The 27,680-nt window shown below is 44.5% G+C and overlaps 1 protein-coding gene across 1 annotated transcript; it reads left to right on the top strand.

Moving 5' to 3' along the window:
* The first annotated feature begins 4,490 nt into the window (after positions 1–4,490).
* Positions 4,491–7,766, top strand: LOC8043839 (juvenile hormone acid O-methyltransferase). The gene is made up of 2 exons (XM_029973248.3): positions 4,491–5,091; positions 7,584–7,766. The coding sequence occupies exons 1-2, from the start codon at positions 4,558–4,560 to the stop codon at positions 7,764–7,766; spliced, it is 717 nt and encodes a 238-aa protein (XP_029829108.2). The 5' UTR covers positions 4,491–4,557.
* The last annotated feature ends 19,914 nt before the right edge of the window (positions 7,767–27,680 follow it).

Below are 27,680 nucleotides of genomic sequence, written 5' to 3'. Positions count from 1 at the left end.
GCGTGGGCGCGTTTTTTGCGAAATTTACGACCTACACGATGTATTAAGAACACTGCTGAAGATGGCCGTATTAGACAAAAGAATAAAAATGTTTCAAAGTTACTTGGGATGACAGGAACGAAGCTAACTCAGAGTTAATGTAGGTTTGATACAAAAAAATACAAGATTTGAAAAACGAAACAGGAAAAAAAAAAAAAACGAGCTGCGGCCCAGATAGAAATTGTTTTAAAGCACTGAAGACCCGCCACTTCCCTTAATTACTACTACCAGTGTTGTACGCAATACGAAAAGAAGCTATCTATTGAAACTGCAATTAATCTTGGCTAAAAAGTATTTAATTGTAAAAAGTAATTTTAGAATTACTTCAAAAAGTAACTCCTACGTATCTAAATACTTCACATTTTCAAAACGACGTATTTTTCCGCAAGTTGAAAACGTACTTCTTGTATTCTCACTTCGATTGGAGTCCACGGATCAGAAACGACTCATCTTCTCAATCAACCGCTTTTGGTAAACCATTCCCCTGCTGTAGGCTTGCTTCGAGTATTCCTTGCGAGTGATTCTGTGGAAACAAAGCGCGCCATCCGGCATCGAAAGAAAAATCTTCCTTTTACAATCTTCCTTGTACGAAGTCACAGTAGGCAAAATACGTGGTGTTTTGAGAGGTCAATCTAGGTCACAGTATTAAAATGTAACTCCAATTTTTATTTCATTTTTATTAAGCCAGTTTAAGCATCCCTTTTCGTAGCTTCTTGGTACATACCGAACACACAGAACCCTATTTTTTGCGTCCACTGCGCGAGGAAAGACAACAATATTTCAGCATTTTTATAGCACTAAAGTTATAAATAAAGAGTAAAAGCAAAACAAAAAAGCATGATATCGCTCCACCCTGGTCAGGTCGGTTTATTCATATCAATACAAAATTTTATTCGCAATATTTTCGGAGGCATTTATTAAAATTAAGACTCACAGGAATCTCAATTCGGACAAACGAAGTGGGATGTTGGGTTCTCGTTCGGTAAACTGGTGCTTGGCGCGAGTTCATATTTAACATTTACCTGATAATTCGTAGATTTTGTGTAGTTATGAGACCCCATGTTTAGGGGTGTCTCATTTTAGTTGCGCCAGAAGCGTGCGCTTTGTTCAGTATCAATATTTTCTTTGTGAATTTGTTTAGCGGAGTTTTGCTAGCACACATTAACATTGCCAGGGTCAATCATAACATTAAAATGCAAGCCTTTCACCCTTGTTGGTGTTAGAGTGGTGGCAGGTGATAAAACCTGATTGCTCAACTGACGTCTAACTCTTGGTTAACTCAGTTGGTAGAACACTCCACTGGAAATGAAGAGGTCCCGGGTTCGGTACCCGGACCAGGTGGATTTTTTCGGTTGGGTACAAGTCACATAGCTGAGTTTGGAGATTTGTGTTTGCCCTTTGTCACTCTTGTTCCCCTTCTCCAGGGATTATTTTCGTCATTCTTGTCCAGCTTGCTTGCACCTTTCCATTTAATTGCGTTATAATCAGCAACTCCCGACTTCTATTCACCGGTGTGAGTGACGCGAGCATGATTGAATGTTGACATTAACAGCGCCTTATTTTCTGTGCAACCAAGTGAGGGATGATCAAGACTTTCTTCCAAATAATTTGTATATATTACATATTTCGTTACAAGTGTGGTACAGCTATTAAGGTCCTTTGTATGCTCACTTTTTTAAGGCACATTTCTGGAAGAGTTTAATATTATAATGGAGTAGCCGGCTGCATGTTACAGTAGTCCATATCTCTATTTATTCTATTTCATTAGATATGAATAAAAAAATTGCGAGTACTCTATGCATTCACAATACAGTCACTGCAAATCTGACATAGATTATTGGACCCAAATATATCCTTGTCTATCCTGCACTCACTCAAAACGTGTCCGGAAATCCGGACTCTATCCTCATTATTCGCTTTTTTTCCACCGCCGTTCTTGGGCCTGCTTTCCATGTGGTAACTTTAACACACCCCTGGGCTTTCTATGTGGTTCAAGTGATCAATAATGTATTGTTTTTTTTATTACCCTCAGAATGTTTTGAATAGGAACTATGTGTTCATTGCTAATAATTAAAATGTTCATAATATATTCGAGTTAATTATGTGTAACTAATACATTTGTGGGAATCTATGACCTCCACCGGACTTGCAAGTATGTTCACTACAAGAAATTGTTGTTTTCTTTCAAACAACTTTTTTGTCTACGTTTAAAAGTTTTGGAGAAACACCCGTTATAGTAAGCAAACTGCGATAACTCCTAAGGAACAAGGCTCCGATTATGCTACCATAACACCAAAAAATCGGATGTTTGACGTTTTTCTTTATTGATTTTTGTATCAAACACAAAATAGTTGAATGATTAAAACGAAAATAACAGGTTGCCCAACTTGCATGTGCAAGAATAAATACTGAGGGTTCTCATTTACCTTATTTTTACCAATCGAGAACTTGGTGCAGTGGTCGTCGCTCTTCCTTATAATTCTTCTGGAGTTAAAAAAAAGTTTAAATCTTATAATAGCGATTCTGTTCACTAGAAACCTAGGACTATTGCAGATATGTATATGAGGCGAATCAATATGGCTACCCCGACATGTGTTTTATTTCAAATATGGCTGCCCAGTTACTTTTTAACGCATAAGGATTATCGGAGGATGGTGAACGTCTAAGCCGAATCTGCTTGCACACCTGTCGCTATCGAGCCTTTAGGAGACAAGCATGTGGCCTGACGTTGCATCGCATTCGATTTATACACTTACAACCCTTGATTTTATTTATTTATTTATTTATTACCTAATTCACCCAGTGGGCATTACAGTAAGGGGGGCGATAGTACACGAGAAATAGCGCACAACAGCAAAATATACAGAAGATGCCACATAAAAAAAAAATCCTCAGTACAATGCTAACAAACAAAAAATTGATACAACAACGGATGATGGGCACCTTACATCAACATGATAGTGTCAAAGAAGGAGCAAGCAGAAGAATGTTCTACTAAGGCATCCAGGAGCATATTCCATTCATGGATCGTCTGGGAAAAAATGAATACTTTAGGACATCAGTCCTCGCACAGAATTCTCAATTTCTTTTTTGTGAATTATCTACCCTGCGGGAAATGTAGGAAGGCGTTATACAATATTTTGACTTAGTTAGACCTGTGTTGCCATAATAAAGATTGTGCAAAAACTTTAAATGTAGACATTTCCCTCCAAACTGCAAAGATTTCTACCCAATGTGTGCTTTATTTCTGAGGAGCTTTCCCTGAAGTTATAATTATCTGAAACAAATCTAGCCGCTTGGTTCTGAATCCTTTCTACTTGATTAATACGTGTTTGCGTATACGGGTCCCACATAATACCAGCGTATTCTAAAATTGGCCGAACGTAAGAGAAATAAAGAGTCTCTTTCAGGTCTGCAGACATTTGCCGAAAGTTGTGACGGAGGAAATGTAACATGCCGCTAGCTTTAGAACGTAAACCCGTGACGTGGTTATTCCATCTGAAATCATTGGACAACAAAACTCCAAGATATTTTGCCTCAGTAGCAAGACCCAAAGGCTGGTTACCTAGAAGATAAACTGAAGGAATTATTTAACGTTTTCTTGTGAATGTAACATGGATACATTTGGATGTATTAAGAAACATCTTACATCTGTCGCACCACCTTGAAATGGTATCTAGGTCACGCTGTAGAACTTCAACATCTGCGTCTCCGCGTATTTCTTTATACAAAGCACAATCATCCGTATACAACCTGATGTGAGATGAGATTCCGTTTGTAACATCATTTATAAAAATTAGAGAAAGAGGGGGGCCTAAAACTGAACCTTGTGGTACACCCTATGTTACGGTTACATATGATGAGTGAATTCCGTTAATGACGACACGTTGTTTCCTGTCACCGAGATAATTTGCTATCCATTGCAGGACTTTTGTATTAATGTTCAGACTACGCAGCTTATGAAGCAGAAGGGAGTGGACGACTACATCAAATGCTTTCTTAAAAAAAATACAATCAGCTTGAGAGCCTCTATCAAACGAATAAGCAAAGTCGTGATAAAATTCGAGTAATTGTGTATTACATGATAAACCTTGGCAGAAACCGTGCTGAAGGGTAGAAAAAAAGTTATGGTTATTTAGATGACGCGCAAGACTTGAATAGATAATATGTTCGATTATTTTGCAGCATTCACTCGTTAGTGATATTGGCCTATAGTTACTTACATTATTTTTTGCGCCGTTGTTGTCTATTGGAACTACATTTCCACTTTTCCAGTCATCAGGGAAACAGCCGCTTTCTAATGATTTCGTTTATAGTATGATTAGATATGACGCGACGATATCAGCACATGATTTCAAAACCACCTTGGGGATTTCGTCCTGTCCGGTGGCCTTTCCCAATCTGATATTGCCCAGTCTGATATTGATTCTGATAATACAGCGTTCAGTTCCTTTCAGGCTGTCTGGCCGTACGCAGCAGTTAAGCATCTCTCGTCGTTCCTGCCTCGAGTGTGTCGCAATGGCAAACACCGAACCCACCGAATACACGCTGATTCCAGAGCTCTACATTAACGTATCTGCGGCGAAATGGTTTTCCACAGCTGCCGATGTGCTGCGCTCCGTTCAAGGGTCGTTCCCGAGCGGCCCGACCGAGGACCAGCAGTTCCTGGACCTTGGTTGCGGCCCCGGGAACATCACGCGCGACGTGCTGCTGCCCCAGTGTCCACCGTGCCGAAGGTTCGTCGCCGTCGACATGTCGAAGGACATGCTAAAATATGCGAGAGAGCATTTCTACCACCCTAAGATCATCTACGACACCCTCAACATTATGTCGGACGACCTCTCTGACTTTGTGGGGCGGTATGGGCTCTTCGATCGCGTCTACGCGCTCCACCTCCTGAACTGGCTGAAGGACCAGGAGCAGGCGCTCAAGAACATTGCCAAGCTGATGAAGCCGGGAGGAGAGGCACTCTTTACTTTCAGGACGAGTACCCCGCAAATGAGGTTTCGGAAGAAGTTGGCCGGAATGCCGCACTGGAGCAAGTACGCCAAGGTAAATGTTAATAAAAAAGGATGGGGCTGTTTTGCTGCGGTGCTTCACTCCAAACTACTAGAAAAAGGCCAGTAGCATTTTGACGCGTCTTGTATGAAGGTCATATTCTGCAGATTAAACTATAACAAATATCGAACCCCCACTCAGCGCTTGTTAATAGCACAAGGGGGCCATTTAGTTTCTCTTTCCTTAGACAAACGTTTTCCTCTCTTTCTCGGCATCTCATTGGCCGACTCTCACGCCGAGCCTCAGTGGGCCAGCGCTTCTATTCAGAAGTGTCATCTCCCGTCCGCTTTGTTCACTTGAGAGGCATTGTGATGAAGGCCAGAGCAAAACATAAAATGTCAAGGCTTCTTTGAGATGAATACCTGAAAGCAGATCCAGCAGATCCGAGCATGTGTGCTACCTGCGGTGAGTAGCGGCTTAAACCAGGCAGTTTTTACCATTTTTGCTACCTGTGCCTGAAAAAATATATTTTTCGGGCGTATTTTTTTTTGTTGAAACTTACACTTATAAAATTTGAGTGTGATTTTTGCATGACCTAAAGACACCATTGTGAAAAGGTTCCGTGCACTCCGTTTATTGGAGTGTTCATACGAATTTGTGTTCGCCAATCAACTACCACCATATGCAGGTGGTAGTTGATTGAGATGTTTGTCAGCACCTACGCGGCTTAAAGACGATGTCGAGCGCGATGAGCAAGCGCCACTCACGCGATCGGCTCAATTTAAGCGAAAGATAGAAGATTGAGAATTTTATATTCACTTAAAAACAAAGATCTGAAATCCCTTCTGATAAAAATAGCAATGCCTTTATTTTGAAACTCCCGAGCAAAAACGGCTAAGATTTCTGCGCGCAACATATGGAGAGTATTTCTTCATTTCTCTATAAGTGTAGTGACATATTCACCTACGAATTTATTCATTTATTTGTGTACTGAACGTTTTTACTTATTCAATTTTTTGTTTGTTTATTTATGTACTGACTTATTTAGTTATATAAACATTTCTTTATTTACGGTAAATATATTGGAAGTTGCGGCACGATGCGGTTAGTATATTTCACTGCACACGGAGTTATACAAAAGTAGGTAATTAAATATAGAAGAAACACAATAGCAATATGTCATATATAAGTATTCACATTACTTATTGTATGGCCACTTTCCGGTCTGCAGTTTTTTTTCGGAACTTTGCTAATCCACTCTTTGCGAAGTAGGGGAATAAAAATACTTCAGCTTTAACGAATTGATTACGAGTGAAGACGATCGAATTTCCGAGTTATTCAATACTGAAAAGAGATTTTGGTTATACTGGAATAGCAGTTAAACTAGGGTAATTTGATGGTGTAATTTGATTGTCATCTGTCAATTTATTTGTACATAATTTCCACAAAACGTAATGTATTTATTTTCATATACTAAACATAGACTTGCTTGGACAAATGTTATCTTTTTAAATTTTACTAAATAAAATAGAACAACGGTAACAAATTTTTCGCTTTCTTCTGTCTCTTATTAGAGCAGATGATACCAGAATGAACCATATTCTGCAAATTAAAATAAAGGAGAGTTCCAGAAAGTTTTTTTAACAACCCAGACTCAATATAGTTTTTTAATATCCGAACTTTACTTTACCCAGCATGCTTTTAAATACACATAAATTAGGAAAGGCAATAAATGAAACTGCAAATTAGGATGATTCTACATCAGAAATAAATTTTCCTTACGCTTTCTAGTGGGTTGACGCCACGTGTAAAACTTGTAGGCCATTCATGCAATTTAAAAGTAAATAGACTGACACAAAAAAGTTACATTCTGCTGGAGTGAACTTCTACTGCACACTTCTTACAACTTCAAAACACTGTAACCATACGAGAAAAAGTTCAAGTATTCCAATTTCGTCAACTGTCGTCACATATTCAGTGGTGGTAGCCATATTCAGAGTGTAAAAAACGGGTGAGACGAAAATATTTTAGTGTACAATACCTTGGCAAGAAAAAAGTAATTCCCATCAACTGCTGCATACATACGAATTGCAACTGGAAATAAAAACACAATTTAATTGCTGATGAACGCCCACAAGTAAGCGTTCCTCTAGTCAGATTGCTTTACAAGAAAGCAATTAGAACGTAACAAAATTATTTCTTAAAAAAGTGCGTAACAGCATGTAATGCCATTGTTTATATCAGCACCTTACGTAACGAACTTCTCTGAAAAGAAAATTAGTATAATTTTTTGTATTAAATTTTCAAAGGAATGTATCAAACTGGGTTAACAAAACTTGTCATTTACTTGACTAAGAACGTATCAATGGAGATAATAGAATTGAAAGACTAATAGTTTGTGGAAGCAAATGTTTACTTTATTTTAGTATGTGGCAATAAGGCACTCTGAGCAAAAATGTGACAAATATTATTTGCAACTTAAAATAGAAACTACATTTACCTAATTATTTGCATTTGTATTTTTGTCTTTCTTCCCTTCTTTCCAGATCTGCGAAAATTGCAATCCTCCAACCGTGGACCTTGCTGGGAAAGAGGCCCTCGTCTCTTACATAACAGGCATTGTGAAGAAAGCAAACTTGACTTTGTCTATCTGCGAAGTCATACGTGACCCATACGATCTCCACGCAGGCCTGGGACACTTAATTCGTAAACAATCATTTCATACCTAAATTTGAAGAGACAGTGTTCAGTGAATTCAAAATTGGAAATATGAAACTAAAAAGAAGAGCGAACGGTCTATGTCTTTCGACAGTTTCCTCCTGGAATCTCCCTTTGTGCTTCTATATTTGGCATCTTTCAATTTTTTTTTATTTTCTTAGTCACTCACGTTCTTGCATTCATGTATCTGTGAATATGCGGCAAGTGTGTGTACGTTTAGGAGGGTTCAAAATTTACTTTTAGATATAAACTTGACTTTCTTTTGGAAAATAGGCTTCAAGTGTGCTAAGAAATACACTTGAAGCTTGATTGTTAAAGAATAAACGTACAGTCTTGAAAATTTAAACAAATTTCCATTTTTTTTAAGTCACACATAAAATTGAAGCACCAGAAGTTAAATTGAGAATTTTATTTTGAGGCATAAAAAGTGGGAAGTGTCTTGAAGTAAGTGATGTTTTCGCTGAGGAGAGACAGTGTGTGTAAAATAATAATATAATAATTATCCTTTATTTTCCTTTTTATTACAAAATGAAAACGTTAGAAAAGAGGGTAATAAGCTGCTACAGCAGCTTATTAGTTAAACTTAGTTAAACTTAACTAGTTAAACTTAGTTAAACATGACATTGCAGAAATTTAAAAAGAAGTGTTGTTGTGTTTTATTATTAATTTTATTTTTAGTAGAAAGTTTATTTCTATCGCACGCTACATTATAACTCACCAACAGCCGAAATGTGTGCAGCTGTTCGATAGGAATTACATTATGCTTTAAAAAGAGTTCCTCAGAAGGATGCAAAAAAGAGACATTGGAAACAACTCAAAAAGCACCTCTTTTGGGTTAGTAGTAGTCTTGTTACATTATGTTTTGTTTTTTGGCCCCAAACTAAATGACAATATATATAGTGAGTGCAAACCAAAGAGTAATATAAAAAAAATGTTACACTTGTTGAAAAGACATGACGGTTTTTACAAAGGAGGCCAATAGTTTTACCAGCTTTCGTAGGGACATATTCAACGTGCTCATTCCATGATAATGATTTCGTGAAAAATACTCCCAGCGTTTTTATCGACTTTACCACCTGTAGTGTTGAAAAGCATAAGGTTATTTGAAAGGAATAAGATATTTGTCTACCTTGAGGTCGAAATAGCACGCCTTAAGACTGTTGCATATGCGGTGCAACAACTTACCTTTTTTATTTATCGTGTATCACCTAATAATCAGGCAATCGCGCACAATTACAATCCTCATCTATATCTTAAAGTGGCAGGGGTGGAGGGTTAACTCAGGATTTCTGAGTTCTGTAACGCGAGCGCGAGTTTTGGCCCCACTTGCGCCGGGCTGCGGTGCCCTCGGAGTGTTCTGCAGAGTACCCCTTACTAAACTTTTTTTTCTTGTCTATTTGGATTCTTCTATTTCTGCAGAGGACTTGATGGCCACAAACCCCATAAGGGCGCTTGTGACAAAGGAAGAAGAGTTGCTTCTTCTTCAAGACGCAACCGAAGAAGCAACACGACTGTGGGCCGGTAAAGAGGCCGACGCTTCTCTTTTGGCGGTCAGCGGCTTTGTGGTACGAGCTTCCAAACCTGAACTCTGAAAGCTGACATAACTTGAATGCGGATGGCGCCAATTCTGGTGGCTCCAGGTGGATTCAAGTTTTTGGCAGGTAGCCCGAAGTTTCGATTGCTCTCGACGTTTTGCAGATCAGCGTTCATATTCATGGTACTTTGACGTGAGTACAATACCGTTCAAATAAAGTTGTGGATCTCGTGCGTTCGCACTAATTGAAATCTTTTTTTGAATGCAGGTAAATATGTGTTCAATTCAAATTCTTGGCCTTTGGTCATCCACGTGTTCACTGAAGTGAGCCCTGTAGGACTATGTTTTATGCTATAATTTGATTAATGCAATTAAGTCTATGGCGTTCCGAGAATACGCGCATAAAACAGCGCATAAGCACAGGAGGAAGAAACAAGAACATATTAAAGAGCACTGACTCCCAACCTATGCAGTTTGAAACAAAGAGAAAGAGGAAGCTTCCGACATAAAACCCACGCGTACCCACAAGGAAAAAAAAGGTAGAAGAAAAACGGATACATTACTAAGTTTCGGCAGAAACGGAGAAACGGCATTATAAGGTCACGACGAAAAAGAGATGAAAACAAAAGAAACAAAGGTGACAATAAAAACAGAAAAAAACATTAGTATAAAGTACAGGCCGGCCAAGATCACTTGTACGCACTGGCTATAGGAACTCGACCTCCTTGTCATTCAAAGATAGTGAAGGGTGACCCACACACCGATGTCCTGATTTTTGGATGTGTTAGTCTTCACAAATTTCTCTAGTTCCCGATCTCGATATCGTCCTAATATTGTTGTGTCCGAAAAAGTTGGTGAGGACTAACAGGTGAGGCTGTGTAGGGGCAAGAGGCCTGCCACGATGGCGTGCAGTGAATAGAAATGTTCACGGAGTCGCCATTAAGACATTGTCGAGTGTGTCTTATATAACAACCACAACACGGTAGGGGGACCATGTACACAACACCTAGTGGGCAGGGAACAAGCTGGTGCTTCTGACGTTTCTGGCATTTTAGTGTTGAGTGATTGTCAATAACGGAACTCACTTTAGAACAGATATTGGCTATATTGTAGGCAGGAGAAAACACCACCGGGACCTCGTACCTGCTGGCAACTTGTTTTGAAGTGTGGGAAAATTTTGGAATGCAGGGAACCACTACCGAGCACTTCCATTGTAAATAAAGTCTTCGCTTGTGAATCCCCTTCACTTTCCGTAACAGGGACCCCAACACCTCAACAAGCACCAGCGAGGGGAACCCAGACGCCCTTAGGCGTCCAAGCTGAGACCCGCAACTATCCTTGACCAGATGGTAACAGGACGTAAACAGGGCGAGATCCTAAAATGGAGATAATTATGCCTCTTACGACCTTTCAATGGGAGGACGTGTACGGAAAAATGCCTTTTTTGACCGGGGAGAAAACGAAAAGCAGAGTTGATTGTGCTGGACGGATAATGAAAGATCCAAAAGTGATCTTGGCAGGCCTGTACTTTACCCAAATATTAGAGCGCAGCTCTTAGGGGCCCGTTCCCGGCTTGAGCGGCGTCGCCGTCGGCGTCGGCGGCGTCGCCGTCGGCGTAACCGCGCGGTGCGTTATGGGTAACTTTCCCCGCTAAATCTAGCGGACAAATTTCCCTGCTAAATCTAGCGGAAAATATTCCCCGCTAAATCTAGCGGAAAAAGTTCCCCGCTAAATCTAGCGGAAAAATTTCCCCGCTAAATCTAGCAGAAAAATTTCCCCGCTAGATTTAGCGGAAAAATTTCCTCGCTAAAAGCGGAAACATTTTCCCCGCTAGATTTAGCGGAAAATATCCCCCTAAATAGCGGAAAAATTCCCCGCTAAATCTAGCGGAAAAATTTCCCCGCTAAATCTAGCGAAAAAATTTCCCCGCTAAATCTAGCGGAAAAATTTTTCCGCTAAATCAAGCGGAAATATTTTCCCGCTAAATCTAGCGGAAATATTTTCCCGCTAAATCTAGCGGAGAAAATCTAAATCTAGCGAAAAAATTTCCCCGCTAAATGGAGCGGAAATAATTCCCCGCTAAACCTAGCGGAAAACTCTCCCCGCTAGATCTAGCGGAAAAATTTCCCCGCTAAATGTAGCGGAAATAATTCCCCGCTAAACCTAGCGGAAAACTTTCCCCGCTAGATCTGGCGGAAAAATTTCCCCGCTAAATCTAGCGAAGAAAATTCCCCGCTAAATCTAGCGGAAAAATTTCCACGCTAAATCTAGAGAAAAAAATTTCCACGCTAAATCGAGCGGAAAAATTTCCCCGCTAAATCTAGCGGAAAATTTTTTTCTGGGGGTCACATGACCCCACAAGGTCACGCGACCCCCCCCCCCCCCCGCCCCGAGAACAGGTGACCCTCAGTACCCTTCCATCTTCCTCCTCAAGAGCTGCGCTTCAATTCGGTGTTACATGGAGTTGTAAACAGCTTTCTTTTTTTGTTCTGTTTTTCTTGTTGTTTTTCTTTCTTTTTTCTTTCACTTCTTTTTTGTCGTGACCTTATAATGTTGTTGTTTTTTTCCTTTCTAACGCAACTTAGTAATGTATCTATTTTTCTTCTTTCTTTGTTTTGCCTTGTGGGCGCGCGTATGATGCATGTCTCAAGCTTCCTCTTTCTCTTTCTTTCATAGCACATAACGGAGGAATGAGCGCTCTCCCCCTCCTGTGTTTTACTTTCTTCCTCCAATTTAGGCCCGGGCGACAAAAATAGCCTCGGAATTTCTGTTTCTCATCCTGCCCAAGAGATGGCGCTTCGGCACCTTTTGGTGGTGCTCGGAAAAGCTCCGCGCGCATTGGACGTAGAAGGAACGTCGAGTGTGGGAAGCCCGTTCCTGGTCACCGGACTCGTGCTGAGCTGACCAACCTACTGGCAAGTGTTTCAGAGAACCGGGTCACGGGCGGGCACGGGATTTAGGCCTACATTGTAAATAGTCATGATTTACACCCTTTGACTGCTGAGGATACTTTTACACAAAGTAGAAGGTGCAAGAAGGAATTGTACAAACAGCGTCACAAACTTAGCTGAACTAATTTTGAGACGCTGTCTGTTCGTTTGATTCTTGTCCCTGGTGGTTTGCGTTCAAGTGTCCTTACCAGTGTCATTGTTTATACATCATGATTAATATGCAGCAACACGCCTGCATATTGACCATTTTAGAGTTCAGCTCTTAGGCGCTCGTTCCCGTGTTTCGCGGCGTCGCCGTCTGCGTAACCCCGTGCGTTGCATTATGGGACGCCCAGACCTACACTCGAATTCAATTCCCCGCTAAATTTACCGTAGAAAATGAATTGGTGTGTAGGTCTGTGGCGTCCCATGATGCAACAATACGCATTCAGTTTCCCAGCTAAATTTGGTGGTAAAACTGGCGTCACATTACCTCAACACCAATTCAGCTTCCCCGCTAATTTTAGCTGAGAAACGAATTGGTGTTGAGGTCAACTGACGTCAATTTTCTCGCTAAATCTAGTGAAAAAAACTGAATTTGTTCACAGGTGACATGACACGAAGTCGTGTGACGGTCGTTTTCCCCGCTAAATTTAGGGGTGAAACTGAATTGGTGTTGAGGTTGCGAGGTGTCAAGGAGGAAAGGGAGGGAAGGGTCCTCCATACACTTGCCTCCTCCTCCTCCGCCTCTTTCACTCCTCCTCGTCCTCTTCTTCTTCCCCTCCTCCTCCGCACCCTCCCCCTCCTTCTTCTGCGTATCCTCCCGTCACGCTATATCGCGAAATCAAAATGCCTCCTAGCTGCGCTCTAATTTCGCATCACAGATATATGTAAACGTCTTTCAATTTCTTTATTGTAAATTGTCTTGGCAAGTATATTGCTTACGTTTTATTGTAGTGTTTCTAGTATATGTGCATTGTTTTGTGGCGCGTAATAAACGGGAGCTGAATTTTTCGTCTTCAGGTGGACGGACTTCGTTATGTTTGTGCACGACACCTGGTCAACGGACCACCTGGGACCGACTTGCCGGCGGCGACACGCATTTTCACCCAATCCCCATTACTGATCATCTACTTTGAAAATAATTACAAAATTGTTGAGAACAATTTACCTAATATTCAAGTACATAACGTGTTGCCTGTATTTTTCGGTATTTTATTTCTAAGTTGCCATTTATCTATAGTGGTGTAAATTTGTAAACGTCCTGTCGCACAATCAAGATACGTTTTATAATTAACGGTACAAAAATCATTCAACAAATCTAAGCGTTGTAAAGCTCATGTCAGGTGGAATAAAAGCTATGGTTTTGAACATAACCCAAGCAAAAACCACATACCAGTAAAACAACTTCTTTTTCTTCTGCGTTATAATTTATATAGAAACGCAATAGTTTTTTTGTTTTCGTTCTGGAGTGAAATATGTGGAACGTATAAGGATTCCTTAAATATTCGTGCTTTCAAAGACCGTTTTTATGCCTCGAGAACTTAGCTGAAGGGCCACAAAGCCGAAGTGCCTTTGAAAGCTTTCACACGCATTTTATTTGATGTAAAACTTTCTCGGTTTATGGGAATCATTTATGCGACCGGTCTCGCTGAGCGAATAACAATATTTATTGTCACCTGCTTTTAGAAAAAGTTTGAATGCTTCGTTTAGAATTAAAAGACAGAGTTAAAAGCAGCGCTTATAGGGGGCGAAGCACCGGCATTCAGGACTTCACGCACTGCCATAAACCGCAATCGGAGAGACAGCGACCTTTGTCAGCGCGAAAGTACCTTTCTCGGCACTCAAGTTTATTTTATCGGCTGAAGGTCGAGCTGAAAACACGCTAAATAGTTTTTGTTTAACTCGTATTAATATTTTTTTTTTCAGATTCACCTGCCTAATATTTATCTTTTTTGATAAAAGTAGTCTTTTCTGTGTTCAAATATTTCATTACCGTGTGAAAAAAAAAAAAAAAACTGCTAGAGAGGGTATGAATCGCCCTTTGTTTACTACGGGACTGAACTGGATCTGAGCAATATTTCCTAAACCAGAACAAAAACCGAAACGAAAAACAATTGGGTTAGGCTTTTTTATTAAAGATAAACACCGCCACTTTTGTTTGTGCCATACGCACATTATTCCCGTCAAGCCCACTTGTTTAATTTATATAAAACATTGTGATCGTAAACATTTGCTCACATGATTAGTAATGTTATCTATTCATGTGCCCCCAATAGGAATTTCACTCTGCTAAAACGGCGTCATTGGAGTATTTGAATCGTAACTTCAGGCCATAGTATACATAGGATATAGGTAAGGATTCACGACATTCAAGCAGTGTAAAGTACAAAATGTTTACGTTAAAGCCAAGGTTGTAAAAGTTACTTTATGAACATCTATCTGATGCTTTAGAGTTTATTGATGGCAAAAGATACTGGCAATAAATCCCACGTAAGGCATTACAGATATTTTTATGTGCAGATGAATATTTCAAATGTGCTTTCTTATTTCACATTGCAACTCTTTTTTTTAAACGTCGGTAAAAATTAAGGCAAATTGTTATTAAACATGATATACTACCAGCAAGGGTGTGCTTTCAATTAAACGTCACCTCGAAATTCAACCTAAACTTCGCGTTTTCTTCCTGAATCGCGCCCAAGTTTTCTCGAAGACTCAAAGAGATGCGAAATACGCTTAAAGGACTGCTTAAAGGGGTTACGACACCAATAGTTGGCAGCCGCGACGGCACAGGGCTGCGACTCTTAAAACTGCTCAGCTTTAGAGGTGTGCCTTTATTTCTTTGTTACTTATATCAATTAGGTGTTACCGTCGCCGCTGCCACAGCTATTATTGTTTCATTTGAGACTGTCTATTTTTTATTTTATTTTGTTGACTAGTGATTTAACATGTCGAAAGAAATTTCAAAACTACTGAAAGACCTGAGGGAGGAACTTCAGCAAGTGTGGAATGCCTTTAGGGTGACGCCGGAGAGAGACATTAGAGGTGACATTCGGCAACTGCGGACTGGTCTTAAAGAAGCCGAAGAGAGTATGAACTTCATAACCATGAATTTGAAGACATGAAAAAAAAAAAAAGATTAAGAAAGTTGTAGATGAACATGTCGCACTTAAAAGAAAAGAATATTGAACTGTCACAACGGTGCGACGAAATGAGAGTTGCAGAACTGCCAGGAACGACTGACCAAAACAGAACAATACTCAAGAAATGCAAACTTGGAAATTAAAGGGATTGTGAAACGTGACAGTGAGGGGCTTCTAGATTCGATGGGAAAGCTAGGCAAGTTCATCGATGAACCGATCGTTCAAGCGGACATCGCCGCGTGTCACCGGGTGCCGAACCGCGATGATGGAAAATCTAACATCGTACTGCAGTTCATGAACCACGCAAAGCGCGATGCCGTTCTTTATAAAGCTAAACAGAAGCGTCTCTCAAACTCTGATATAGGCCTTGACACAGACGCACCTGTATTTGAAAATGAACATCTTAGCCCCACTTCAAAGCTTGTTCTTTGAAAAGCGATAAAAAAAAACAAAAAAAGAAAAAAAAAAACAAAAAAACGTCAGTGCAACTGGAGCTTTGTGCGGGTACAAAACAGCAAGATTTTTGCTCGTCAAACGAAAAGCTCTCCACTTGTTCAAAGTATCAACGAAGATGACGTCGAGAAGGTTCTACAGGTTATCTTTGCTACTTTACAGTATTTTGTTTTCTTCATAATTTTATGCAAGGCATAGAGCTTGTTCTGCCCGATAACGTAAATCAGTGCCTACTATCTAGAGATGACACTCATGTCTTTCACTGAAACGCTCGTTCTGTAAAAAAGAAACATGATTCAATCTTATCATTTGTGGATCGTTGCCGCGTATCGTTTGATATCTTGATGTTCACGGAAACCTGGTATCAGCAGGACGCTGACATGCTTATCCTGCCGGGCTACAAGCATTTCTTTCTGAAGCACAAAGAGAGGCGCGGTGGTGGTGTCTTATTTGATGTGAAAAGTTTTATTGCGTGTGAATTACTCGAGGGTTTTCCTTTAATTTCGAGCGAGTATGAAGTATTAAGCAAAAAATGTGGAAGGAACATTGTGGCTGTTGTATACCGCCCACCTTCGGCGGATTTCGGAAATTTTATTTGGTTTCTTGAGATCTTTTCGGAATACATATCAGTAAATAACTACCGCCTGATCCTCGGGGGCGATTTCAGTGTAATATATTAGATGATTCCTTTGAAACAAGCACGCTCAGTAATACGTTAAATTTTATGGAATTACATAACGTTCTTTCATTCGCGACCAGAATTAACATTATCTACGTCAAACGCAATTGACCTATTGATAACAAATGTTTCGACCAAAGTCATAGTGGCTGGTACCATTAGCTGCGACACCAGTGATCACGCTCCAATTTTTTTTGGTCGTTATTTAAACATGAATCTTTAAAATATACTGCCAAGCGCGCAGCTGGCCAAGTAGGCTGCGCGCGAGTGGCCTAACAGTTATCGCGCTTGCTTCCCACGCAGAAGGCCAGGTTTCGATTCCTGGTCGCGGCTACACATTTTTGTTGACAGTGTAATTTGATGTTCTGGTGAATTCAAGAACCGTCTTGCTGATTCGAGGTTAGAATGTTCTACTCGCCGAACCTTCTACGCCGAACGATCCAGAAACCCACGAGGGTACTGTCGTGAGCAAAAGTCTGGATAACACGGGAGCGCCGACCGAATTGCATCGCCGCGCTCCCTGACGGCGCGGCGCCTGGTGCCGAGACCCGCGCAATGCGCACGCGCATCCTTTCTTATCTGCTGGCCCACTCGACCGCTCGCTACACCGCGATGCGCTCATGAGCGATTAAATGGGCGCTAGGTGCCGCCCCGGGAACCGAGATTCTGAGAGCCTCGCTCACCGCTCGGGACGAGCTCGCGTGCTCCGCGCCACGCGCCGTTCGCGCATATTTTTCCCGCGACTCGGCGACGCGCTAAAAACGGTCGTTTATGTTGATGCAGCCGCAATGAATTGCAGAACTTGTATTCGCGTACTCGAGGCAGCCTTGGGCTTCCTTCCGAGTGATCATGCACGCGCGGTAAAGGGGTGAATGACGAGCCAAAAGAAAACGCCAAATAAGAAAGAAATATTTATTCAACCCCCCTCCCAAGAAAACACAAGAAACAAAACGGAAGGAAAAAGAGGCGCTGGTTCAGTTTGGGTGGCTCGTAATTTTTATATTGTTGATAGCGTCCGAAAGAATCGAAAAAGCATCACTTTCCTGCTAAAACTTGCAATTCTGTTGTGTAATCGCAAAGCAGAAATGGAAATATGTCCCCCTCTGCTGCCGTGCGCGGCGGCCATGGGAAACGCGCCGTGACGGTGACGCGGGGATTGCTGCAGCTCAACGCCTCACGAAGAGCAGTAGAGAAAGAAAGAGTAAACATCCGTGGGGAGAGCGCACGGAAACCGGTGCATCCTCACGTCGACGTCACTGAGCACGTCAAGTAGAGAGTTGAGGGGTGCCGGAAACTTGAACCTTTGCAATTGTTTAAAATTATAATTAGGGAACACAGACTAAATCGCTTTTCTGTTCTTTACTTTAAAAGTGTCGGAGAACAACTCCTATATTATTTGGCCATTGTCCGGAAATCGTTGCATAGCCGCTTTATTTTATGGCTTCCGGTACAAGTCATCACAGCTGATGTCAAACTGGACATTTTAAGGTCACTTCGCGAACAACCATGCTGAGAACTTGTGGCCAGTACCATGTTTTTTTTCTCGTTGTTTTCTTGACTTCTTGAACCTTTACTACGCGTGCATAATAAATTGAGCAGCAGCTGTTTGCATTGTAGCCGGGGCAAATAGGGGGGGAAGCTTAAAATAACGAAAGGAGGGAAGCGACAGTTTTTAGCGCGTCGCCGAGTCGCGGGCAAGATGTGCGCGAACGGCGCGTGCCGGGGAGCACGCAAGCTCGTCCGAGCGGTGAGCGAGGCTCTCGGAATCTTGGTTCCCGGGGCGGCACCTAGCGCCCATTTAATCGCTCAGGAGCGCATCACGTTGAAGCGAGAGGACGAGTGGGCCAGCAGATAAGAAAGGACGCGCGTGCGCATTGCACGGGTCTCGGCACCAGGCGCCGCGCCGCCAGGGAGCGCGGCGATGTAATTCGGTCGGCGCTCCCGTGTTATCCAGACTCTTGCTCACGACAGTACATAAGGGATTCCGCAAGGCGAGCGGAGTCAGTTTTCGCCCAGCGCTCGACTCTACTGCAACGCCGACTTCGACACCCGCGACGCTCTGTTATTATCTTTTGTAACCTTTTATTTTTGGCACAAGGTCGCCACATTAAACGTTTATTTCTTCCGGTTTATTTCTTGTTTCTTGGTCACCACCCGTGACATTTTGGTGGAGGTGCGCGCATGCCCGTGCAGCGTTCCCCTCCCAGGGCCCGCAGTGCAAGCCCGATTCCAAGCCCTGTGAGAAGACCACTCAACGCGGAACCTGAAACTCGGACCAGTCGCCGAACTCAAGGTCTACACCCGGAATACGGACTTCTGCCACCCAGGACTAGGCAGCCAACGAGGCCGACGGTGGACGACCAGCAACCGCAGTCCCCGACCGCCGCCGCCGTCGTCTACCTGCCTGTTGCCCAGCGAACCCCGACGACCTTCCATGGCGAGACCCTCGAAGACGTAGAGGACTGGCTCCTGCACTACGAACGTGTAGCACGCCATAATGGATGGACCACTGAGCAGCGCCTCCAAAACCTCTACTTCTCCTTGGAGGATACCGCGAGGCAGTGGTTCGAGAACCACGAGGCGTCGCTTACGTCGTGGGACACCTGTATCGCTGGCCTGAAGGAGACATTCACGAACCAGACACGACGACAGCGAGCGGAAGACCTCCTTCAAGTACGAACTCAAGGGCCCAACGAAACGGTCACCAGTTTCGTTGAAGACGTCCTCCGCCTGAGCAGCCGCGCCGACCCTCAGACTGTCCACCGAGGAAAAGAAGCTGCGTATCCTGATGCGCGGTGTGAAGGACGACATTTTCGGTGGGCTCGTACGCAACCCACCGGCGACGATTCAAGGATTTGTAACCGAGGCGACGAACATTGAGCATGCACTGCAAGCCCGAGCCAGCCACTGCCAGAGGCTACCCGGCGTCAGCGCGGTTCCGCCGTCCGCTTGCGACCTTGGCTCCAGCATCCCAAGCATTCGCGAGAACACCCGGGACGTCGTCCGGGAGGAAATTAAGAAGCTCCTGCCTGCTACCCACCAGCCGGCTTCGGTGTCAATAGCCGAAGTTGTCCACGACGAGGTTCAGCGGGCAATTCAACTGGAGGCTCCTGCCAACGTAGCTGCACCCGAGGAGCCCACCGTGACCTACGCCGCAGTGGCCCGACGGCCACCGCCTCCTCCTCGCGCCTATGTCGCGCCGCCCTGACGCCAGTCTGCTGCGCCGCAGCACGACCGACGCCGCGACGACCAGCCCCAGTACGCCAGCCAGGAGCCCCGTGCACCCCGGAAGACCGATGTGTGGCGAACGGCCGACCGACGCCCGCTCTGCTACCACTGCGGGGAAGCCGACCACGTGTACCGCCGATGCCCATAGCGACGACTCGGGCTGCGCGGGGTCTACCCAAACGACCCGCGCCCACGGTATGGTGAACGCCCTCGGGAGATCGACGAGTACCTGCAACGACCCCAGTCCCCCGAGCCTGCGTCCCGCCGAGAGTTCCGGTCGCCATCGCCGCGACGTCCAGCTTCTCCGATGCACGGACCCCGACGTGAAAGCCTGTCACCCCTCGCTCCTCGCCGGGGAAACTAGGCGCGGCAACCCCTGGAGGTGGAGTTGCCGAAGACAACCGACGTAAAGAGCCTCCAAGAACGACGGAGCGCGCCCACTCTCTCGACGCCACGCATCACAACGACGCTCCTGCATCGGTGTCCAACAACCTGAACGTTGTGATCGACGGCCTCGACGCATCGGCACTCGTGGACACCGGAGCAGACTACTCAGTCTTGAGTGGGAGGCTCTCCCGCCGCCTTCGAAAAGTCATGACGCCGTGGGATGGACCACAAATAAGAACCGCCGGAGGACACCTCATTACACCAGTCTGGAGATGCACTGCTGGCGTCCAGATCCGTGGTGAGACGTGCCCTGTCAAGTTCTTCGTTCTTGAAGACTGTTCGAGGGACGTAATCCTCGCAATGGACTTTCTCTGCGAGTATGGCGCCGTCATCGACCTCGAGCAAACCAGTTGACGCTGCGAAAGTCTGTTCTGCCGCCGGTGGAGGCCAACACTACGTCATCCGCGATCCGAGTTATAGCCGACCAAGTGAATCTGCCGCCGCCGTCGAGTGTTTTCGTCACCGTCATAGCCGACGCAGCCATGCACCGTGAAGCTCTCCTGGAAGGCAGCGTCCAACTGCTCCTCGAAAAAGGAATTGGCGTCGCACGAGGCGTAACGTATCTTCAAGTAGGACGAACAACTGTTCTCGTGAAAAACGTTCGAGAGGAACCGCAGCACCTAACGAAGGGTATCACCATGGGCTACGTCGAGGAGCTTCAGGCGCCAGCCGTGGTCACCGCAGTCTCCGAGGAAACCTCGTCGCCACAGCAGAAGAGCACGACGCCGCCGGCGCTCGATATCGACCCCGAGCTCCCAGCTTCGAAGCGCCGGCAACTGGTTGATCTCCTCGCCGAATACAGTGACTGTTTTGCCACGACATCGAAAGTTCGCCGAACACCAATGGCGAAACATCGCATTATTACCGACGGCGACGCACTCCCTGTCCACCAGTCGCCGTATCGAGTCTCCTTAAAGGAAAGGAAGGTGATTCAGGATGAAGTCCAAGAAATGCTCGACGACGACATCATTAAAACCTCAAGAAGTCCATGGGCGTCCCCAGTCGTCCTTGTAAAAAAGAAGGACGGAACCCTGCGGTTCTGCATGGACTATCGTCGACTTAACGCTGTGACGAAGAAGGACGTCTATCCGCTCCCCCGCATCGACGATACGTTGGACCGACTGCGCCACTCCCGATATTTTTTGTCGATGCACCTGAAGAGTGGTTACTGGCAGATTGAAGCTGACGAACCTGACCGGGAGAAAAGTGCCTGCGTCGCTCCCGACGCACTGTACGAATTCAAAGTGATGCCGTTCGGACTTTGTACAGCACCAGCCACCTTCCAGCGGGTCATGGACACCGTGCTGGCCGGTCTGAAATGGCAGAGCTGCCTCGTCTACCTGGACGATGTCGTGGTATTCTCACGAGATGTCGATGAACAGCTCAGGCGACTTCAAGCCGTGCTTTAAGCCATCAAGACCGCCGGCCTGTCACTCAAGCCAACAAAATGTCGGTTCGCCTATGGGGAGCTAAATTTCCTCGGCCACGTCGTGAACAACAAAGGCGTTCTACCTGACCCCGAGAAGACTCGCGCCGTAGCTGCATTTGCGCCGCCGTCCGACAAGAAGGCAGTCAGAAGATTTCTCGGACTCTGTGTCTACTACAGGCGCTTTGTTCGAGACTTCGCCAAACTATCCGCACCGCTGACACACCTCACGAAGGACGCTGGAAAGTTCGAGTGGACAGAAGAGCACCAGAGGTCATTCGATGAGCTCAAACGAGGACTCCAGACGCCCCCGATTCTTGGCTACTTCGACCAGTTTGCTGAAACCGAGATCCACACCGACGCCAGTAACACCGGACTGGGTGCGGTACTAGTCCAAATACAGGACGGCGCAGAGCGAGTCATCGCATACGCAAGTCGGACGCTGTCTAACGCGGAGAGAAACTATTCAACTACTGAAAAGGAGTGCTTCGCTGTCGTCTGGGCAATAAAAAAGTTTCGCCCATATTTGCGCGTGGTCACAGAGCACCACTCTTTCTGCTGGCTGGCAAATCTGAAGGACCCCTCCAGACGCCTTGCCTGGTGGGGCCTACGACTGCAGGAGTTCGACATGACCGTGGTGTACAAGTCCGGCCGGAAGCACAATGACGCCGACTGCCTGTCGAGGGCACCAGTCGAGGCCGGTCCTTCCTGTACCAAAGAGGACGACGATGAGGGTTTCCTCGGCGCTCTGGATGTCAGCGACATGGCAGCACTCCAACGAGACGAACCTGAGCTGCGAGCACTCATTGAGCACCTAGAGGGACAAGGAAGCGCCGTTCCCCGCGGTTTTGTACGAACACTGCCAACCTTCTCCATCCGACGAGGTGTGCTATACAAGGAGAACTTCAGCGACAACAGCGCGGCGTGGCTGTTGGTGGTCCCTTTCAGTCTTCAAGAAGAAATTTTTCAAGCCTGCCACGATGACCCGACGGCGGGGCACCTTGGTTACAGTAGGACTCTTGCCAGGATACGCGAAAAGTACTACTGGCTCAAGCTTGCGAAGACAGAGCACCACTACACCCGATCTTGCCACGAGTGTCAACGACGGAAGAAGCCACCGACGAGACCGGCAGGACTTCTTCAGCGTATTGCGCCGCCATCTGCCCCATTCCAGCAAATCGGTATGGATTTACTCGGATCTTTCCCACCGTCGACGCAAGGAAACCGATGGATCATCGTCGCAACCGATTATCTCTCGCGGTACTCCGGGACCAAAGCCCTTCTATCAGGAACTGCTGTTGAGGTCGTGACGTTTTTCATCGAGTCCATCGTCCTCCGGCACGGCGCTCCCGAAGTCCTGATCTCAGACCGTGGATCATCATTCATGGCTCAGCTGACGCAAGAAGTCCTTCGTCTCAGCCACACCAGCCATCGCCGCACCACGGCGTACCACCCGCAGACCAACGGGCTAACGGAGAGACTCAACAAAAGCATCGCCGACATGATCTCCATGTACGTCGACGTGGAGCACAAGACATGGGACGAGGTGCTGCCGTACGTCACATTTGCCTACAACACGGCCGTACAAGAGACCACCGGAGTGACACCCTTTCAACTGGTGCATGGGCGCAAGGTAACGACAATGCTGGACGCTATGTTACCCCACGAACCTGCTCGTCGACGCAAGCGACGACGCCCAGGTAGTTGCCCAAGGGCAGAAGAGTCCGTCAGCTCGCCAGACTCCGGATTAAGGCTCAACAACGTGTCGACACTGGCCGCTACAACCTTCGTCGTCGGGACGTCCACTTCCAACCCGGAGACAAAGTGTGGGTGTGGACACCGATTCGCCGCCGCGGTCTCATCGAGAAACTCCTGAAACGTTACTTTGGGCCTTACGAAGTGCTTCATCGACTCGGGGATCTGAACTACGAGGTGATGCCCGACGGAACACGGACTTCGTCACGCCGCCCTCCACGACCGGAAGTCGTCCACCTCGTGCGACTGAAGCCGTACTACGCTCAATAGGACTGTGGACCTTATGTGTTCCAAATGACTCTTTAGTTCACCGTTCTGTTTTATTTGCTTCGTTTTGTTTTTGGGTTGCATCAGGACGATGCACTTTTTTAGGGGGGGAGTAATGCCACGCGCGCAGCTGGCCAAGTAGGCTGCGCGCGCGCGGCCTAACGGTTATCGCGCTTGCCTCCCACGCAGAAGGCCAGGGTTCGATTCCTGGTCGCGGCTACACATTTTTGTTGACAGTCTAATTTGATGTTCTGGTGAATTCAAGAACCGTCTTGCTGATTCGAGGTTAGAATGTTCTACGCGCCGAACCTTCGACGCCGAACGAACCAGAAACCCACGAGGGTACATAAGGGATTCCGCAAGGGGAGCGGAGTCAGTTTTCGCCCAGCGTTCGACTCTACTGCAACGCCGTCTTCGACGCCCGCGACGCTCTGTTATTATCTTTGTAACCTTTTATTTTTGGCACAAGTTCGCCACATTAAACGTTTATTTCTTCCTGTTTATTTCTTGTTTCTTGGTCACCACCCGTGACAATACTACAAAGTCCACGGTCACTTTTCGACATATGTCAGATAAATGTTTATGGCATTTAGGAACGCATTCTTAAACTATGATTGGACGCCTATCTCCTCTGAGTTAGATGCAAATAATGCATGCAATACATATCTAAATATCTTCAAAGAGCTGCATAACACGCATTTCCCGCTCAGAACTATTACTGTAAAGAAGAAAATCAGAAAACTGTGGGTGAAATGAAAATGCAACATGAAAATGATGCAAAACAAAAGCCATCGCTTATACAAGGCATTTTAAGATCAAGAGACCAAAGCAAGTTATCGCGTTTCAAAAAACCTATTAATGAATTAATGTCTGAGCTCAGAAAGGCAAAATCGTCGTACTACAAGCAAATTTTCAAAGATGAACCCTAAGCAACGCCCAGATGTTGTCTGGAAAAATATTGATGAAGTCTTAAATCTTGAAAGTAATGAAGTCTTAAAAAGCAGTCATGTTTTTTCTGGTATAGGTGAGTTAATTATAGAGGGTCAAGCTATGTTGGGTACGACTTTTGGCGGAATGTTTAAATAACTACTTTTCACGTACACAAGACGCCATTTCGTTTGCCAAACGTGCCGATGTAAGTTTTTTTCTAAATCCCGCCGACGAACAGGAGGTATTTAACATGTTCTGGAGGCTTAAGAACAGCAAGAGTATTGATATAAATGAGACACAGATTAAACCATTTAAATTTGTAATGAACGTCATCGCGCCATGCCTCGTACAGATATATAATTTATCTTTATTGTCAGGACATTTTTCTGCAACTATGAGGTTGGCGAAAGTCGCAGTTAGATATAAAAATGGTAATAAGCATATTACAAGTAATTAGAGGCCTATTTCTGTGCTGCCTGTTTTTTCCAAGGTACTTGAAAAAAGATTTTTTTCCGCGCCTTGACAGCTTCTTTGCAAAACACTGTGTGTTTACAGACTCACAGTTTGGTTTTCGTAGAGGTAAATCCACAGAATCAGCATTGGTATTTAAAACAAAAGAAAATATTTGAAAAAAACATAGGAAGAAGGCTCATTACTTTAGGCAGATTTATTGATTTTAGGAAAGCGTTTGATGTCCTAAACTACAAAATTTTACTCCAGAAATTAAATCGTTATGGTGTCCGCGGCACGCCACTTGCTTTACTTGAATCCTATATACTTAAATATTCATAAACAGTCTTTTGTTATAGATGGTAATTGTTCTCCTTTTAAAAATATTCGCACTGGTGTACCACAAGGAAGTACGATGGGACCCCTTTTATTTAATGCATATATTAATGATACTGTAAACATCGATGACGAAGCACAGTTCATTATCTACGCGGACGATACCAGCTTGTTTCTCTCTGGGTAAGAAGCTCATGTATTAGTACGTAAAGCAAATTCTATTTTAAGTAAGTTTTTATGTGGTCTGAAACAAATGGGCTCAAGGTAAACACGACAAAAACCAAAACAATATTATTTAGGCCAAGAAATAAACCTGTTTCTATAAATAATAAATCAATCTTGGTACTTCCTCAATTGAGCTCGTAAACCATCATAAAACCATGGGTGTAATTTTTTTCAGAGCACATGACGTGGGATAAGCATATAAATTATATACTTGTAAAACTATCACGGGTGGTTAGTATTATGACTCGCTGCCGTAATGTTTTGCCACCCAATATTAAGCTAAATATTTATCATGCATTATCTCAGGCACGCTTAAGCTATTGCCATCTTGTGTGGGCCACTATGACCAAAACAATCCTTAATAACGTGTTATTGCTCCGAAAGAAAATTTTACGTTATTTTGGAAATGTTTCTTATAATGACTACACAAAACCATTATTTTCCAGATTTTCCATACTTAATATAGAATCGATGTGCGAGTACCGTTTGCTTTATACAGTTCGTTTTACTTTCCCAGCTTTTGTAGAATGTTTGTACGCAATTTCTCATCTTAGAAGGCATGAATGTGTTGTTAGCACGCGTCACACGGTTTCATGGGTCCTCCCTCGGTCTCGTACAAATTGTAATTTTCAGTCCCTTCATTATAATATACCACTTCTGTTAAACAAATGTATCAATAACAACATATATATAAATACAATAAGTAAGAGAGCCCTTCGTTTGTACTTTTCTAGTATTGTATAATTTTAATGCGTTATTCATTTGTTGCTGCTGCCAATGTAAAGGAATCCCATTCCTAGTCAAGCTGCTTTTAACAGCTTTTTGTATGGGCTTTCCCACCAGAGTTTCTAGAAAATAAACTTGATTTGATTAATTGAATATTAAACGGAAAGATTATTCTTGAATTGGAATGCTCATAGGCGATATTGAAAAACAGCGCGAATAATACACGAACAAGGAGGCGCCTCAACACAACGGTTGAGGCGCCTCGTCCGGTGTGTTCTCTCCTCCTTGTCCGTGTGTTATTCGCGCTGTTTTTCAATATGGATTCATGCCAACTAGCACAGATTTCTATTCTAGTAAGCCTCATAGGCAACTTAGCATGCACCAAGTGTCGCGATTTTTAGAGCTACTTATTGCAATAATCGATTTACGAATTTTGATCATTTTCATCTCACGAGCAGGCAACTCTGCCAAGGTTAGTCCCACCATGTTCCCCAAAAACCACGTGATCACGAACGCTCTCTCATTCTAGGCACCTCCATGATCGCCCAAGCCGCCTAGTCACAGTATGATCAAAACCTCCCCAGCAACTCGGCTACTCCAACGCTATTCTCGCTCTCGCCCCCGTCCCTTGGCCTACCACCCAGCATGCACCTGCGAGACCTTCACGGACGACTTGTGACCACGACGAGCTTCTCCCTGTCTCGTCGTCACTGGAGCTGGTCGCCAGCGGGTCGCGGTTAGAATGGCCAGCTTCCAACATCTCTCGATAACAATCAGTCTCATCACTGCTAAGACCAGTGTCGAAGACTTCGACGAACCGAGCGATGCCGTTAGCCTATTGAATCAAGCCGCAGCTTGCACCACCTAGGAAGTGTGGTAATAACCGTTAGATGGCACTAAAAAAATGGTCATTCACCAACTCATACTGCTGTACTACATACTGCACCTACAACAGCTCATGCGCCAACACACACACACCAACCACGATACCGAACACTGTTACAGGCACATACATATGAACAGTACAACAAGGCACAAGCAACTGCAACACAACACCTCCGCGACTCCTCCTCCGCAAATCTCTCCAGTAAGCACCGAACCTTGTAGATACTTTTGAAGCATTGTGGAAATGGAAATCTGAAAGGGAGTCTTCTTCCAGCACTGGACTATCAAACCAAAAGCCTTCGATATAAAAAAAAATAAAAAAATAAATAAAAGATGGCAACCAGTCAAATAGGTTCGATAGACATTATCCAAAATTGTTTGGTGATCTGACAACACTGAGAGCGTCGCCATTTTGATGTTGGCAAGCGTCGTCGGTACCAAAGCACGGTGGAGGAATCAGAGAGAGCCGTACGGGTAGTGTACGATAGCGCAGCAGCTGTTTTCCGCCTTC

This window comes from Ixodes scapularis, unplaced genomic scaffold, assembly GCF_016920785.2.
Source record: "Ixodes scapularis isolate PalLabHiFi unplaced genomic scaffold, ASM1692078v2 PGA_scaffold10__122_contigs__length_95168666, whole genome shotgun sequence".
NCBI lineage: Eukaryota > Metazoa > Arthropoda > Arachnida > Ixodida > Ixodidae > Ixodes > Ixodes scapularis.
The sequence above is the reverse complement of the archived record's forward strand: the minus strand, read 5'-3'. Positions and strand labels throughout refer to the sequence as shown.

Bases quoted from the DNA above. Each gene is read 5' to 3' on its own strand.
- LOC8043839 (XM_029973248.3), top strand. From the start codon at position 4,558: ATGGCAAACACCGAACCCACCGAATACACGCTGATTCCAGAGCTCTAC. The intron at 5,092-7,583 runs GTAAATGTTAAT...CCTTCTTTCCAG, and splicing joins ACTGGAGCAAGTACGCCAAG to ATCTGCGAAAATTGCAATCC.